General features: G+C 45.0%; 1 protein-coding gene across 1 annotated transcript in view; it reads left to right on the forward strand.

The window, feature by feature from the left end:
* Positions 1-18,732, forward strand: part of FKBP3 (FKBP prolyl isomerase 3) — a gene marked incomplete in the record, with an annotated part of 570,007 nt that overhangs the window by 322,859 nt on the left and 228,416 nt on the right. Inside the window, 1 exon segment of the mRNA XM_044074268.1 lies at positions 4,827-4,897. Coding sequence (XP_043930203.1) covers positions 4,827-4,897 — 71 coding nt within the window.

Here is an 18,732-nt window from a genome sequence, read left to right on the forward strand (position 1 = left end):
GAGGCAGCTACTTGGAGTTCAGTGCATACTTTCTCTAAGCATTATCACCTTCCTCTCTACTCTAAATCTAGGGCTGGTTTTGCCACAGCTATTTTGCAAGGCATGTTGTCAGCTCCTGCTTCCTTATGATTTGCCAGCCTCCCTTACCTCTGCTTTGGGATTCTACCCAATAGTTAGGACTGCAGCAATGTGGAATGAAGAACATAGTACAGTTTTGTACCTACCATAAATGTAGATGTTCGAGGATCCACATTGCTGCAGTCCAATTTACCCTCCCTCCTTCCCCTCTGTGTTTAGGGGTGGTTGTGTAGGTGAGGTTATACTCTGGTAATTTTGTATATATTGTATATATTTTTGGTGCAGGAATGTTTGGAGTTTTTGGTTTTGGCCTTGTCTTTTTAGGGTCTTCTGACATCTGGGGCAAGAAAAGACTGAGGATATGACGTCAGTCATGCGCATTAGTACACTGACGTACTGACGTCAGTCTAATGCGCCTTGACCGACGTCAGCCATATACTTTGGTATTCGGGCCGACTGGGACAGCGGACTACCCAATAGTTAGGACTGCAGCAATGTGGATCCTCGAACATCTACATTTATGGTAGGTACAAAACTGTACTTTTGGAAAGCTGGTTTGTTTCATTGACCTTTGCCTTATGGCCTTTGAACTTTATGGCGCACTTCACCAGACTCCAAAGGAATCTGATTAAGGAATTATCAGATACTCTGGCAGGAGCCGTATCTGACCAAGTCCAAGATAAGGTTGCTTCTCAGTTGGCTACCCTAGAGTCCATTTTGAATTCGTCCATGAGGTTCATATCGCATGCAGCCGAAGGGCCAACTAGAGCAGCAGGATCAGGCATAGTCATATGGAGACCTGCTTGGATGCTCTTGTGTAAATTTGCGGAGCCATTCAAGTCTTCATTTGTCAATGCCCCCTTCGACAGATCGTCCCTTTCTGGCCCTGAAGTTTGAAAAACATTGTCCAGGTGTGAAAAGGATGGAAAGAACCTTTCTGTAGTGGGCATACCATTTTCTGCTCCTCAGCTGTTCTTTTTGAGTTACCAGAGGAGTGGGAAAATGTAGTTCTCAAAAAGTCTCAAGGGCCTTTACAGGACACACGTGGCAGTGGCTCCCTCAGGGGCAGAGGAGGGAGCTTCAATGGAAGACTCCATCCATGTGGTAGAGGTGGCCCACAAAATCAAGAGTTCCAAGGGTACCTTTCCTGGTAATCCCTATCAGTGCTCCTGAAAGGGGGGCCTAATTGCCTTCCTCTGGAAGAAGTTGGAGGAGGCTTCAGATAACTTCCGATGTTTGGGTGCAGAGGATTATAACCAGAGGGTACACCGTACCCTTTCTTCTACCTCCTCACAGTTGCAAGAAAATCCCCAGTGTTCCACCCAGTCAGAGGAAGCCAGCAGTAATAGAAATACAAAAACTGCTAGAAAAGAGTCCTCTAAGAGGTCCTGCCAGACCAAGTAGAATCCAGAGTTACTCAAAAACAGGGGTCGCGGTTCAGTCTGTTCTCCAGTTTCCAGAGAAATACGATTGGATGTGCTCAATAGATCTCCAGGATGTGTATTACCACATCAAAATGGACAAGTGCTTCAGGAGATTTGCTATCGACTGGGAGCCAGTCATTAACAGTTTAGAGCCCTGCTCTTTGGTCTCATCACAGCCCCCAGGGTGTTCACCAAATGCATGGCAGTAGTAGCAGCTCACTTGAGACTGCGCAGATTCCAGGTGTTTCCATACTGAAACGACTGGCTCATTACCACCAGGCATCTACTAGAACAAGTAAGAGATTACATTCTTCAGATTTGTGCCAACCTGGTGATTACCATAAATTACGAAAAATCACACCTGACTCCACACAGACTGTAGAGTTCATAGGAGCAGTACTAAATACCAGTACTTGCATAGCCTCCCTTCCTAATCTGAGATTGCAAAAGATTAGGACCCAAGTGAAAAAAGTTATCAGAAGCAAGAGAGTAGCCGTATGACTAGTTCCGCAAGCACTAGGTTCGATGGCAGCGGCCGTCACGTTCGTTCCCCTGGCGAGGTTTCACATGACAGTTCTGCAGTGGTCAATTCTGTATCAGCCAGTGTCAGACCAGATTTTGGTTAACTGTTGCAAGAAAGACCTAGCTTGGTGGATTCAGTCAGAGGAAATTCTCCTGGTCTGTCCCTTTGTCCCATATCAGCCCCAAGCCATAGTGACCACGCAAGCCTCCAAAATGGGGTGTTGGCGCATTATCTGGGAAGATGGCTCAAGGCACTTGATTCCCCCATGGAGGCCAGCTTGCATTTCAGTGTTCTGGAGCTGAGAGCATTGCTTTTAGCATTGCAGGCCTTTCAAACTGCTCTCCCTCTTGGAAAAATTGCAATTCAGATAGACAGTTTTGTCGGTAGTTTGATACATCAAGCAAACAGGGAGGAGCCAAGTCATACCCCCTTTGTCAGGAAGCACTCAGGGTCTGGCAGTGGGTGATCTCTTCCAGCTGCTTTATGATAGCAGTGCATATTCCCGGTACTTCCAGTGTGATAGCATACGAACTGAGTAAATTATTCTGCCACACGAATGGTCTCTCAATCCCAGAGTGGCGAAAAAGATCTTTCATCACTGGGGCCAGCCGTGTTGCGACCTTTTTCCATCGCCCCTGAGCACCAAGTGCAGTAGCTACTTTGCTGTTGTCCCCCCTCAGGGGCAAGTCCCAGATAGGCATGCTTCTACACAATTGGCCCTCCAGACTCCTGTACGCCTTTCCCCCTTTTCCATTAATTCCTCAGTTTCTAAAGAAAGCAATCAGGCTGAAGAGCAAGGTGATCCTCATTATTGGTCCCTGCTGGCCTCAACAGATTTGGTTGCTCTTTCTTTGGCCTTTTACGATTTAACTACCGTGGGCTCTGGACCCAGATCCAGATCTCCTATCTCATCAAGAGGGAATATTTCATCCAAACCTTCAAAACCTGAAGCTCACAGCTTGGCTTCTCCAGTTCCATTGATTTCCAGGTGTAATAAACTTTCTTCCCCAGTTCGTAGGATTATTTTCGCCTCCTGCTAGACGTCACCAGAAAACTCTACAGTAGTAAATGGAAGAGATTTTCCTTCTGGGCTCATGGTAACATTGATCCCTTCTCTGCTCCTGTTGATAAAATCTTAGAATTTTTAGCTTTGCTGTTTGAAGCAGTGGCCTCTTCCTCTGCTGTCAGGATTCAACTAACGGCAGCCTCATTTTCATAATGGGTTTAAAGAATGTTCATTAATTTCTCATAGTCTTTGCAAAGCATTCTTAAAAGGGTCCTTGATGATGATAATACCCCAATAATAAGGATCCGTGTACACCTTTGGAATTAAACTTGTTATTACAGAATGTAGTTCATTCCTCCTTTGAGCCTGCTGCTGACTGCGCCTTGAAATTCCTGTCTTAGAAAACTATACTCCTGGAAGTGATAACTTTTGCCAAATAGATTTCTGAAATTCAAGCTTTATCATGCAAAAACCACCTTATTTGATATTTCACAGAAACAGGGTTTCACTGAGAACAAACCCTTACTTTTTGCCAAAGGTGGCTTCAGAAAAGAATATTAATCAGGCTGTCAATTTATTAATATTTTTCCCAATTTCTCAAACAAAGGAAAGTACTGCTTACATTTACTAAAACCGTTCATAGACAATTACACTTTTGTGTTCATAGAACAAAAGACATAAGGAAGTCTGAACAGCTATTTGTTTCCTTTTCAAGTACTAAATTGGGCAAGTCAGTTATCAAAGTCACTGAGTTTACCTGGGCCTGTTAAGCCACACACTACCAGAGCCATTGCTACTTCAGCAGTGTTCCAGTCTAAGGCTTCCACTGACTAGATTTGAGCAGCCGCAACATGGGCTACCCTATATACCTTTATTATCCATTACAACTTGGATTTGGCTCTAGGAAAAGTGTCATTTGGTTCTGTGGTGCTCAAGAATATCCTTCCATGAGTTGTCCTCCCAAGATCTGAGGTAACTTGGGATTCTGTCCCGTATGTCAAGGATAAATGAAGATTGTCAAAATCATATAAGAAGTTATGTACTTACCATAACGTTCCATCTGTGTTGTCCATCTTTTTGTCCTTGGCTCTCCATTCTCCATCCCCCTTCCTTTCAGACCTCTTGGTGGAATGAATTATGATCCTAGTTATACAATTTTTTGCCCATGATGCCAGATGTGGTCTCCATAAAGGTGTTGTTAGTATTATATTTTCTGTCTGCAAATTCGATTTCAGGTTAATTGGAGAGGAGAATTCTGTGTAGGACTTGAGCTCGAGAGTTTTTGGTTCTTGCGAGCTATAGTAACGGCTGAGTCTGTCCCAATATTCAGAACTGAACCCATATGTAAATGAAGATGGACAGCACAGATGGAACGTTGTAAGTACATAAGTTCTTTTTCTATCCTAGGTAACTGCTGCATATTCAAGAGTGGTTCTTTGGCGGTATGAAAGACATCTGTATCAAGGTTTCTGTGGTCATTATACAGATGACATATAGTTTGCTTGGACAGGTCTGAGTTCTGTGTGGCATGTCCACTTGCCTTTAAAATTCCTGAAAGATTTGAGCTTTTCTGCTGACTGCAAAATATTTCTATCAGTTGAACTCTGTCTTAGATTGGTTAAGTTGTATAGCAAGTCTCATGACCTTTTAATTAATGATTTTATTTATTTTGTTTACAGATAAAGTATTTTCAAAGATGTATAGCAGCAAAATGGTGTTACTTAATGTAGCAATCTTAATAAAATAAACTTTTGTTAAAATTGTCTTAAATGTTTACTATACATTCTATTTCCAGGTTCAAAAAAGAAGAAACAGGCAAACAAACCTTTAAGTTTTAAAGTTGGGATGGGAAAAGTAATCCGTGGGGTGAGTTGAAGTTTGATGTTTTTGTTTAATATATGCATTAAGCTATTTTGTATGGTCTTAAACATGGCTATAAGCAATTATCTGGCTTTCTGACTGGTTCTTGTACTAACCTAAGAAAATGTGTATAGCATTATCATTATTGAAAATGCATTAATTTACAGTTTGCCATGCACCTTGGGCAAGGTGATTGACCGGTACATCTGTGTGTTAATGTGTAATGTGGAAGCTTTTGCACAGTTTAGGAGATTAGGTGCTGCACAGTCTGGAATTTGGGAGGGGAATGCATTTTAATTGATGTCTTAAAGTCTTGTCTTACAGGGAATTTCAGCATTTGCCTATCTGCTTGGATGTTGAGAGCATCAGTTAAAATATTATGAGCTACTTGGCAGAAATGCCCAGGGCAAATGAAAAGGTAAAGAAAGTAGGGTTGTTTTTAATGTAAGTAATGCAAAAAATGTGAAAGGGGATTAGAAATTTGTATAACAGTTGTGGTTAGTGTACTTGAGTGGATCTTTTATCTCACATGACAAAGTCCGGTTTAGTTCCTCAGTCTGAGATTCAAAGAACTTTGTGTATGTGCAAGGAACATTGAAAGCAGAAATTCAGATCTAGAAAACTGTCACATAAAACATTGAACTAGTGTCTTGAAGTAAAAGTAATTTGTCAGCCAAGTGTGGATGCTCTGAAAGTAGCAACAGAAAAGTGATTTGTTCTAATATGTAGTTCTTTAAAAAATAATTGTCACACCACACCACTGTAGTAAGAAATCAGAAGTCATCTGCTGAGAAACAGCGCTGATTTTTTTGTGAGCCGTATTTCTGGAAGGATTATGAATATTGTTTATGGATCCAAAACAAGCAAGCTTCTTTTACTTAACATACTGATTTGCCACAGGCGGTCACTTGGAGAATTGTCAGCATGTACCAGTGTGGGGACTTCTATAGGTTTAGCTTGGCTAGTTTCACTTACTTAATTCTCATCATGTGTCCTCTTTAAAAAAGTAATGGTTATAGTTCAAATAACATAGTTAAACTGGTTGGTCTATATGGCAACTAATGTAACAGTTTTCCATCGTTATTGTTTATGAAAGTATGCTGTTAATTTTCTTGTAAGTTATGGTTGTTTGTATATTCAGGATGTTCTATATTAGGTGTAAAATTGAAGATCTGACGTTTTCATTATTCCTCACAAATGGGCTTGGATCCAATCCTCTGACCCAACATGGCTGCAAGTACACAAGACTTCCAAAACGTGGAGCGGGCCCTGTCCGCTGTGGCCATCCAGTCGGCTCTTCCCCAGTCAGAGCAGTTCCCCGATCCCTCCCCTCATCCAGAGCATCAACCAATCCCAACACTTGGAAAGCAAGTGCCGAAACCACAGGAGTCACCTGTTCAGGTTTTGTCCTCTTCTAATACCTCCCCAGATCATCCCACTGAGGAGGTTCCTCAGAAGAGGAAGTGTAAGAGGAAAGGTTTAGGTTCCTCTGAGGAATCCATCACAGAGGACATTGATTTTGATGAAGGAGAGGGTTCTTCACAGTCACCCCTGGAAGATGTCTGCTTTGGAGACATCCTTAAATAGAGAAATAGCTGGATGTCCTAAAAGCCCTGTTCGGAGGAGTCACTATACCCACAAGCGTTTGGCGCTCAACCATCTACCTTTTGGGTAACTCCACCTGCTGACAAGCTCATTAAGTTGATCTTGTAGTGGGTGTGGAAGGCTGCTGACACCAAGGAACCCCTTCCCCAAGAGGCCAGACAGAATTCTAACTGCACCTGAGAACCATCAGTTCTGGGCAAAGGGATTGCTGGTAGATGCCATGGTGGTAGAGGTGGCCACAAAAATGGAACGGACAGAGGAAAGTTCTACTACCCATCCTCCCAGTAAAGTCTTGGGCGATGGATAGGTTTGGAAAGCTGGTTTATGCTTGATTGACCTTTGCCTTATGGCCTTTGAACTTTATGGCACACTTCACCAGACTCCAAAGGAATCTGATTAAGGAAAGGAATTATCAGATACCCTGGTAGGAGCCGTATCTGACCAAGTCCAAGATAAGGTTGCTTCTCAGTTGGCTACCCTAGAGTCCATTTTGAATTTATCAATTAGGTTCATATCGCATTTTTACTCAGTTTGAGTAGTTCTTGGTGTCATTATTGGTACTTCTCTTTCCTTACCTTTTTAGGTATTCTACAGAATACCATAGCTGGTATTCCTTTCTCCTTTCCTTTCTTAGGCTATTGTTGTAAAAAAAAAAAAAAACTGTTACTATTTTGTTTATGGTGAACTTTCTTCTTTGGTTATGCTGTGCTTTTCTCCCTTACCATGCCAGAGAAACCAACTGGCTTAAAAAAGTGCACTTCTTGTGGGCATAAGTTCCCAAACTCAGATGCCTACAAGAAGTGCATGTATTGCCTAGGACCAGACCATCTTGATTCCTGTTGTCCCATTTACTCCACTTTTAATCCCAGGACATTATCAGACAGACGCAATAAACTGATTTTAAAAGGGTTGCTACCTGCTTCTTCTGGGTCTCAAACCCCTTCCAAAACACTTCCAAACAAGTTTCTTCGGATGCCAGAAAAGAGATATCCTCAGGAGTCCCCTAGGTCTTTTTCTGAGCCATTGGAAAAGATTAGAAAAATTTCGGATCCGACCACCTCTGATTGGAAACCTCTTGGATCATCTTCAGATCCAAAGGCTACATCAGATCTGAAAGGTTCAGCTTCTATTGTCATTTCCCCCTTGCCATCTACTACTTTTTTGGATCCTAAGCCCTTGGATCCGACAACCAGTTCATCTTGTAGAAGTCTGACTTCAGAATATGCACTGAAACCGGTTTCTTCTTCTCTGCCCACTTAACTTTTTCAAACTCTGAGGAAACTCTCCAGACCCTCATCCACAGCATCTTCCAGGTCTTTGAGAGTTTGATAGAGGTGGATGTGGATAGGATGATGAAATTTCTCAGGGCTCCGATCCAGATGGGGGTCCTGCCAACTCCGTCCCCTCCTGGATCCGTGAGTGCATCTGCTAAGTCCATTCTCTTTCCTTCTCCAATCCGACCGGTGGCTTTGGAGCCTAGGATATGAGATCCCCAAGAGGTTCGCTTCAGATCCAAGGAAAATACCTTCTTTGACAATGATGGTGTCTTTGAGCGGGTCTCTGATTCGAGAGGTTGGAGCCAAGTCTGAGGGGTTGGGTTTGGCCCTGACTTTGTCGGATCCATCCCTTTGTCTTGGAGCCTTGGCCCTGGAGAGCTTGGATGCGAGGCAATCCCAACCTTTCTTCCTCAGGGACTTCGGTCCGGGGGGGGGTTAGTTTCCCCTGGTCCTTTGGTATTCAAGGTGGTAGAAAGGGCTTTCTCTCACCACAGAGAACCGTCCTCTCTTACCTCGGATCTTACCTCGGATCTTACCTATCTCCCACCTTTGGTTCCGAGCTCTGAGCCTATCAGACCTGTTCCATAGGGACAGCCAGTTGCGGGAAGTTTCCAGACAGTTCCCCTTGAAGAATTTCCCCCTTCTGATACCTCTCCTGAACATCCCATGGAGGAGGTTCCTCGGAAGAGGATGTGTAAGAGGAGGCGCACAGACTCGCCCATGGAATCTCTTGTGGAAGAAACTAATTTTTATGAGGGAGAAGGATCCTCAAGATTGCCACCCAATGACATCACCTTTGAAGATATTCTCAGCCTTCAAACAGAAGGCTGGTTAGTCTTCCTAATCTCCTCTTCCTGAAGAATGTGCGTTTCTGGAGGCTTTCATTTCTGGATCATCTACGTCTTGGGTGCCCCCCCGCCCAACAGATGAATTGATTGATTTTTGGTTTCCCGCCAGGCTTAGAAGGATCCGGATACTGTCAAACCTACTCCAAGTATCCGGACAAATTTCTGGTTCCTCCTGCTGATAGAACTCACTTGAGCAAGGGAGTCCTGGTTGATGCTATAGTGGTGGCGGCAGGTCGTTAAACTACTTGGCTCACTTCATTTGGCTACAGAGAGGTTTGACAAAGGAACTGTCAAAACACTCTCTTGGAGTCCATGTCCATGGAGGATTTCAAAGACTTCCTCTCAACTGGCCACTCTATCCATTTCGAATACATCGATGAGGCTGATATCTCATGCAGCGGAAGGTACCTCACAAGCAGCCGGTTCAGGCATAGCCAGAAGGGAGACGTGCTTGGATGCTGCTATGCGATTTTACAGAGCCCTTCAAGACGTCCTTTGTCAGTGCTCCCTTTGGCAGTTCCTTGTTCAAGCCGTCAGTTAAAGGCATGCTTACCCGCAGCAGACAAGAGGGAAAGTTCTGCCATAGGACTCAAGTTTTTTACTCCTCAATGGTCTTTCTGTAGAAACCAACGAGGTGGTAGGAAGATGTGGTTCCAGAATTTCAGGGACTTTTCCAGGATTCGTGCAGGGATAATTCCTCCAGAGGCAGAAGAGGAAATTTGAATGGAAGACGTTGCTGTAGAGGCAGAAGGGGCTCACAGAATCAGGGCTTCTGAGATTCCTTTTCCAATAGGCCCTATCAGCTGTCCTGAAGTGCTGCCCAACTCTCCATCTCTGGAGGCAGTCAGGGGTCATTTCTGTTTGCACCTAGACATCTGGACGAACATCTCAAAAAATTAATGGGTGTTAAGAATTGAATCCAGAGGTTACTACATATTATTTTCCCTTCCCCCTATCCAAAAGAGGAAATTCCCTACATTTCACCCTGTCAGAGGGAAGATGCAGTACAGGAAATACAAAAGCTGCTACAGAAGAAAGTCATTTAGGAGGTCCCATCTGACCAGATAGAATTTGGAACTTACTCCAGCTTCCTTTTAGTGTCAATGAATACAGGACAGCCAAGACCCATTTTGGATCTAAGCAACGTGAACCAGTATGTCAAGAAGAGGAAGATGTTCGTGTTTCACTGCTGCAGTCATCACACTTTTGGGTATCCTGCCAGGGGTAGCCCTCAGTCAGCCCGAATACCAGAGGCTTAGTATTTCTGCTTCGGTTGCTGTCACATCAGTACTGACGTCAGGTCGTCGGAGGTATAAAAACAGGCAGCCGATGCCATTACATCAGTCTTTCTTGCCAAGGAGCCCGAAGCAGAAGCAGTTCACACAAGTGCCAGTTGCCCACTACCTGAGTTTTCGTTTTCGAAATTGAATCATCTTGAAGTCTTCTAAAGCTAAGTACCCCGTTGGGGATCCTTTTTTCTTGCTCTAACCAATGTCAGAAAAAGTTAACAGTTGTCTCGCCTGTGGAAAGCAAATACCACACCGAGATTTCCATTCTTACTGTGTCACCTGTTTAGGTCCAGACCACGACATACCTCGCTGTCGGTTTTGTGCTTTGTTCAATGCCCAAGCTGTTCGTTGTCAGGTCCTTATTGTAGCTAAATACTTTCGTTCTCAATCTCCGTATTCTGAAATGGCTTCAGTAAGCCATCCGACTACCGATCTTTCGAAAAAATGTAAGAATAAAGACAGACCGCACAGGTCCAAAACTGCTGACGACACTTCTGTTAAGCTAGTCGCCAGTTTGCTGGTACTCAGTGAGGCTCTTTCGCAGCCCCTCATGCCTGCTTCGATGGATTCCCAGGCCGCTACCGAGACCCATTCGGAGGTCCGGTATGCCATGAGACTCTTCTTTGACTATGGAGCCTGCAGATGTCTTTACCTTGGATGTGTCCGGAGCCGCTGTGCAGGCACTGGCTTCTGAGGAAGCCTTCGCACTACCGATATTCGACACAAACCGACGACTTCTTTCATGTCTTCAGTTCTTTCTAAAACTACTGAGTTTCTAAGGCCAAGAGTCCAAGCTACGTCTAAAAAAACGATGACCCAATCTCAAACGCCTGCTTCCTTGCCACAATCTCAGGTGCTTAAAATGGCAGAAGACCTGATCATGCTGATTAGGGGAAGCCAACCTTTCCCTGCTAAAAGAGAAAGAGACTTGTCTCCAGCAGCTTTATCTGACCAAGGGTCCGACGACTCTGAGGTTTCTGATTATGAAGACATGCCCTTATCTGCCTATGAGGATTCAGATGCAGAGGAATCCATTCTTTCTGCCTCCCCTTCAGAGGATTCTTTTTCTTTTGATGAAACCTTACATACTTTGAGACAGCATTTCTATTGGGAATGCCAGAATTATCCTCAGTCCAAAATGAGACTCGAAATTTTTAGATCTACCACAGTACAGACCCTTAGCTATCCCTCCTATTCTGGATGTTGTAGATGATATCTTTATGGAATCCATTTTAACTCCTGATACTTTAACCCCTGCTCCAAGGAAACCTTACAGGTACTGCAGAGTCCCTGACTCACAAATTTCTCTTCAAAAATCCTACTTCTGACCCAGAGGTCATCTCCCAAGGACCTTAAAGGAATAAAAGCGACTACAGCTCAGAATCCCACCCCTTCGGACAGGGATTCCCAAGCTTTAGACAGATGGGGTAAAAAAGTATACACCTCTGCAACCAATGCCATTAGAGCATTAAATTGTCAGTTCCACATGCTGGAATATCAGCAACATACTATGGAACTCATTAAGCAAAAGTTATCTACCTTTCCTGACTGTGCAGAAAGTAAAGAATTACAGGAGCTTATGTATTCTGCAAGCCAAGTCAGCAAGCGTACCCAGCAATATGGGTTTGACGTCCTAGAAGCATCTTGCAGGGCAGCAGTCACAGGTTCTGTACTTAGAAGGCATGCCTGGCTTAAGGAGCAGATCTTGCCAGACCATGTCAAATCAAAATTATTAGACGCTCCTCTGAACAAGGACAATCTGTTTGGCACCAAAGCAGAAGAGGTTCTAAAAAAGATGGAAGAAAAGGCTAAGTCTATGCAGACGGTCAAAGATTTTTTGCATGTGCAGCTTCCAAGATTTAGCAGCCATTGCCCCTCAAAACATTGGTCCTTTCCAGCACCCTCAAGGACATCTCAAACTAGACCCAGGGGAAACAGACCCCCCCAGATTACAGTCTCAGGGTATGTAGAGATGTAAGCAATGGAGTACCTCCACTTCTAAAGCAGGGAGTGCTAAGCCACCCCCTTACGGAAAGAATTCACAATGACTTTTCAACTCCACCCCTCACCTCTGCCCAATTGCTCGTGCTCCTAGGAGGAAACCTTGCCCACCATGCAAAAAACTGGACCTCCATCACCAACGATCGATGGGTCTTCAACATAGTATCCCAGGGGTACAAATTTTATTTCCATTCACTGCCAACCCCAAAAGGGTTCCAAGATCTTCCTTCAAACCAGTGGGCAAAGGCAAAAAAACAAGTTCAGTCCCTGCTGTCCATAAGGGCAGTTCAGCCTGTTCCTGCAGAACAGATAGGCCAAGGTTTTTATTCCAGACTTTTCCTGGTACCGAGAAGAGGGCACCTGGTGCCCAGTCTTAGATCTATCCATTCTAAACACCTTCCTGCAGCTTCTCCCTATGCTGTCCAAAGATGCCTGGTTAGCCACCCTAGATCTAAAGGAGGCCTATCTGCACATCCCAGTAAAGGACTCCTGCAGGAAATATTTTCGTTTCAGGGCAGGATCTATGCATTATCAGTTCTCTGGTCTTCCCTTTGGCTTATCCATAGCTCCCAGAATTTTCACAAAATGCCTGGCTCCAGCCATTGCCTATTGCAGGCAGAGAAATATTCAAATTTACCCCTACTTGGACAATTGCTTAATTCAGGCAGACAAAGCTGTTGCTGCACCTGACATTTGTGAAGGACCTTCTAACCTCGCTGGGGTACACTATCAACAAAAAGAAATCCAAGCTAATCCCCGGTCAAAAAATTGTATTTCTGGGAGCAAGCTTGGACACAGCATCCCAGATGGCATTCCTTACTCCAGAAAAGCAAGACTGTCTGACAGGCTACTTCGCTCAAATGGCCACCAGAACCCAGCTATCTGCAAGGAAAATCCTGCAGGCTCTAAGGTTTGTGGCCTCCTGCATTCTACTAATTCCATATGCCAGACTGCATATGAGGAAACTTCAGTGGTACTTAAAAAGTCTTTGGTGCCATCATTCTCAGGACCTGGAAACAATCATACCTGTGATACCTTGTCTAAGGAAAGAGTTCCTTTGGTGGGCAGCAGCATGCAGCCACAACAAGGGGCTTCCCTTTACACAACCCCATGCTGCCCAGACCCTAACCACAGATGCATCAAATTATGCCTGGGGTGCACATCTGGACAGCAGGTGCATTCAGGGCCACTGGAGCCCAAATCAAATTCATCTGCACATCAACCAAAAGGAGATGCTAGCTGTTCAGCACGCTGTGACAGCTTTCAGATCCCTACTCTCACCAGGGCCCTTACTAATAAAAACCGACAACACCACAGTGATGTGCTACATAAACAAGCAGGGGGGAACGCACTCTTAATCCACTCTGCAGGTTAGCCATGGCCCTGTGGAACATGGCCTCAGCCATGCATATTCACCTGCAAGCTCAGTTCTTGTCAGGCAAATAAAACTCTCTGGCAGACAACTTAAGCAGAAATCTCCCAGACCCCACAAGTGGCAATTAAACCACAACACCTTCAGCCTTGTGACCCAGAAATGGGGTACTCTGAAGTTGGACCTATTTGCCTCCCCCTACAACCACCAGCTCAGCAAATTCTGCACCAGGGTACCTCGCAGCAAGGCCAGGAAAGTGGCTGCCCTATCCTTCCAGTGGGCAAACCTCTCAATCTATGCATTTCCCCCTCTACCTCTTCTTACAAGAGTATTACTCAAGATAGGGGAGGAAAGACTAAGGGCAGTGCTGATTGCCCCAGACTGGCTTTGCCAACACTGGTACCCATACTGCACAGTCTATCACCATTGCCTCCATGGCACCTACCCCAAATCCCTACTTTCCTGACTCAGCAGGAGGGACAGTTCTTGCATCTACAGTTGCAGACCCTGAACCTTGCAGCCTTGGCTTATCCCTTGACTTCTCCTCCATTGGCCAGCTTAAGCAAGCAGGTACTGGATGTCCTACGTGAAGCCAGACGACCCAGTACAAGGAAATCCTATGCTGACAAGTGGAAAAGGTACTGTTCCTGGATTTGCACTAAAGGAGTGGATGCAGCGCACCCTCCTTACCTGTCATCCTGGATTATCTAGTAGACCTACTCCACAGAGGCCTCTCCTTCTCCTCCATTAAGATCCATGCCTCTGACATCTCTGCTCATTACAGCACTGAGCCACCTCTCTTCTCTCACCCTCTCATCAAGCAATTCCTGAGAGGGGCTAACAACTTAAGGCCACCAAGAAGAGTCCCCACCCCTGCTTGGGACCTTAACTTTGTGTTTGGAAGAGCTCACGCTACCCCCCTTTGAGCCTGCAGCATCAACAGAGTCAAAATTCCTCTCTTGGAAAACAGCCTTGCGTCTGGCCATCACTTCAGCTAGAAGAGTGTCTGAGCTACAAACACTTATGGCTGTGGAACCCTTCATTATTTTTCATGCTGACAGGGTGTCCCTCAGGACTAACCCAACTTTCATGCCCAAGGTGGTGTCCAGTGTAGCTCTCAACCAATCTATCCATTTGCCCACCTTCTTCCCTAATCCTCAAAATAAGGGGGAAGGGATCCTGCACTCTTTAGAATTGCACAAACAGCTCAGATTCTACCTTGATAGGACTAAGCCCTTTAGGAAATCTGACCACTTACTAGTCAGCTTTGCACCAGGGGCAGAGGGCAAACCCATGTCGAAACAAACCATCTCCAAATGGATAGCACGCACTATCCATTTCTATTACAAACACCATGGGAAACCACCCTCTCAGGGAGTCTGAAAGTATTCCACTAGGGCAACTTCAACTTCTGCAGCCTTTCTCAGAGCAGTCCCTACCAGGGACATTCTGGACGCTGCTACTTGGAGTTCTTTTCATACCTTCACTAAGCATTACCACCTGCCTATCTTTTTCAAATCCAGGGTGGGATTTGCAACAGCAGTCCTGCAGGGCATACTAGCCAACCTCAACTCTTCTTCACTGCCTCCACCCATTCTTCAGCTTTGGGAATCAACCCAAGTGTGATGAGTGCAGCAGTGAAACACGAAGAACATAGTACAGTTGTGTACACTTACCATAACTGTAGATGTTAGAGTGGTATTCACTGTTACAATCCTGGATGTTCATCTTGTTTCACTGTTGCAGTCCTAACTAATGGTTTATCCGGCTCCCGGTAGCCCTCGATTGGCCAGAATACCAAAGGTAAGTAAAAATTACGTCAGCTGCTGTCGGTTGTAAAGGACGTAAGGGCGTCTGATACAAAAGGAGGCAGCCGACATCACTTCCTCAGTCTTCCTTGCTGCAGAGCCCGAAGCAGAAGCTTTTCATGCACGAGTGACTGTAAGCAGATTACTGTGGTTGGTTTCCGACTACAAGAGTTGAAGTCTACTACAGCTAAGTACCCCGTTGGGGATCCTCTTTTCTTGCCTTAATGAATGTCAGAAAAAGTTAATAATTGCCTTACCTGTGGAAAGCAGATTCCCCATAGAGATTTTCATTCCTATTGCATTATCTGTTTAGGCATTGATCACAACGTTCCCAATTGTAATCTTTGTGCCTCCTTTAATCCACATACTATCTGTCGTCGGGCTATGATTTTGGCTTAGCATTTCCGAGTTTGGCCTCCGTTTGTTGGTATGGCATCCACCAGTCTTCAGGTTTCGGATATTCCTAAAAAGCGTAGGAACAAGTACCGTCACAAGCCTCAGAAAACTAATTCCTCTGATGAGTTTAAGTTGGAAGTCAGTTAGGTGGGAGCCAGTGAGATGCTTTCGCAGTCCCTGCAGTCCGCAGATGTACAACCGCAGGCCTTGATTGAGTACGAGTCCCTTAGGCCTTCGGCCTCCAGTTTGTCTTCTGACCTGTCGCCTCTTCTGCTGGAACTGGTACCGCTGACTCTGGGGTCTGAGAACTCTGTTTTGTGCTCCGACAGCGGCGATTGCCAGCCTTCCCGAGTCCTTCAGGCTTACAGGTAAACCTTCAATTCGTAAGCCTGTGAAAAGCCAGGCTCCAGTTCCTTCTAGTTCCCCTCAATCCCAAATGGTTAAAATGGCTAATTTGTTAACTCTTATTAGGAGTTCTCAGCCTTATCCTCCTAAACGGAGTAGGGATGGTTCTCCTGAGGTTTTGTCCTGTTCAGGATCAGATTCTTCTAGCATTTCTGCTGTTGAAGAGGAATTTTCTCAGGCTTTTTCTCCCTTTTGAGGATTCAGATGCAGAGGAATCCAACCCTTTGGCCTCTCCTCCAGAGGATTTCTCTTTTGGTGACACTTTAAATACCCTTGGGGAACATTTTAAATGGGAAAGCCAGGATTATCCCCAATCCAAGAAGCGTATTAGTGAGTTTCTGGATCTACCTCAGCATAAGCCTCTTGCTATTCCCCCTCTGTTGGAAGTTGTTGGTGATGTTTTTCTGGAAAATTCCTCGTCTCCAAATTCGGTTCCCCCTGCTCCCAGGAAACCTGACAGGTACTACAGAGTCCCTGATTCTCATCTATTTCTTTTCAAGAACCCGCTGGCGGATCCAGAGGTTATTTCTCAGGGCCCTAAAGGAGTTAAGGCCACTGTTACCAGGAATCCTGTTACTTCAGACAGGGAATCTAGGAACTTAGGTGGGGCAAGAAAGTTTAGACCTCTGCCACCCTAGCTATTAGGGCTACCAATTGCCTTTTTCATATGCTGAAGTACCAACATCACACCTTGGAGGCTATTAAGTAAATGTACCTCTTGGCAGAGAGTAAAGACGTGCAGGATTTATTGAATTCAGCCACTCTGGTCAATAAGCATTCTTTGCATTTTGGTTTTGACATCCTTGAGGCTTCCAGTAGGGCTACGGCTACTGGATCTGTTATTAGAAGGCACGCTTGGCTCAGAGAACAGCCTCTTCTAGAACCTGTCAAGGCTAAGCTTTTGGATGTATCTTTGCATAAAGACAATCATTTTGGCAACAAAGCTGAGGAAGTACTTAAGAAAATGGGGGATAATGCCAGGTCCATGCAAACTGTAAGGATTTTCTGCAAATTCAACCTCCTCGCTTTAGCGGGAATTACCCTTCCAAGAGTTTGACCTTTCCTGATACTAGCAGACAGAACCGTTCCAGGACTAGAGGTTACAAATCTTCTAGGGGGCAGGCAGCTACCCCTCAAAGGTCTAGGCAGTGGCAGGCTTCCACTTCTAAGGCGGGAAGCTCCAAGCCTGCATCTCAATCGAAACACTCTCAATGACTTTTTACAATTTCTGCCTGTTATTGCTTGCCTGGAGAGACCTTTAGAGGGAAGGTTGGCTTCTTTTTCAGATGTCTGGGCCTCTATCACAGACTACAAATGGGTGCTCGGAATGGTGTCCCTGGGGCGCAAGTTTTCTTTCCACACCTTTCCAGCTCCCAAGGGATTCCCAGACGTTCCTCCAAACCAAAGGGCAGAAGTAGAAAAACAAATTTTGTCTTGGTTTCATCTGGGAGCAATAGAATCAGTTCCTGCTCAGCAGATAGGCCAGGGCTTTTATTCCAGGCTTCCTAGTTCCAAAAAAAGAAGGCACCTGGCATCCTATCCTAGATCTTTCTATTCTGAACTCTTTTTTAGTAATTCCAAAGTTCAAAATGCTCACTCTGCTACCAGTGCTAGAAAAGCATTCCTGGCTGGTAACCTTGGATCTCAGAGGCTTATCTGCTCATCCCTATCAGGGAAAGTTGCAGGCAGTATCTTCGTTTCAGTGTGGGCAAGCAACATTACCAATTCTCTTCGCTGCCCTTTGGCTTATCTACTGCTCCCAGAGTCTTCACAAAGTGCCTGGCCCCAGTCATTGCTTTTTGCAGGTAGAAGAAAATTCAGATTTACTCATACCTGCACGACTGTCTGATTAAAGCAAGTTCTCAGGAACAACTACTAAAGGATCTGGAATTCGTAAAGACTCTTCTCTCTTCCCTGGGTTACACACTCAATGAGGAAAAAATCAAAAATGGTACTATCCAAGGAGATAACATTCCTGGGAGCGAGTTTGAACACCGCCGCCCATATGGTACATCTCACCCAGGAGAAGCAGACAGCTCTTTCAGTTTACTTCAAGGACTTGGCAAGTCTGTCCCAACTCCCTGCAAGGAAATACCTGTAAGCTCTGGGACTCGTGGCATCTTGTATTCTCATGATTCCATATGCAAGACTGCATATGAGGAAATTGCAATGGTACCTCAAGAACATTTGGTGTCAACACACACAGGACCTGGATATGATGATCCCTCTGCTTCCATCTCTGCAGACGGAGATGTTCATAGTGTTACATTGCTGCAGTCATTACACTTGGGGTTATCTTGCCGTCAGGTGGTCCCGCAGTCGGCCAGAGTTCCAAAGTCTTGGTCCAGCGTCTGTTGCTGTCGCTTCTTCCCTGACGTCACTGCACCAGGGGTATATAGGATGCATCCGATGCCATTTTCTTCAGTCTTTCTTGGCGCGCGGTGCCCGAAGCACAAGCAGTTTGCAAGTGCAGGTCGGCCGACTCCTGAGATTTCCGAAGTCGAATTTCAGATCCAAAGTCTTAAATAAAGCTAAGTACCCCGTTGGGAAAACTTTTTTTCTTGCCTCAGACCGATGTCAGAAAAAGTTAATAATTGTATTTCTTGTGGGAAGCAAATACCTCATAGGGACTTCCACTCTAACTGTATTCCATGCCTAGGCCCTGATCACGACATCACTAGTTGTCAGTTTTGTGTTAGATTTAACAAACGCACTATAAAAAGACGTTTTAATTTTACTTTGCACTACTTTGGCCGAAGGTTCAATTATACTATGCCGTCGGATCAACCGACGACCGCAATACCGAAAAAACACAAGGACAAGGATAAAGACAGGCATCC

Source organism: Protopterus annectens, chromosome 6.part0 (genome assembly GCF_019279795.1).
Source record: "Protopterus annectens isolate FY-2018-M chromosome 6.part0, PAN1.0, whole genome shotgun sequence".
In the NCBI taxonomy this organism is placed as follows: Eukaryota; Metazoa; Chordata; order Ceratodontiformes; family Protopteridae; genus Protopterus; species Protopterus annectens.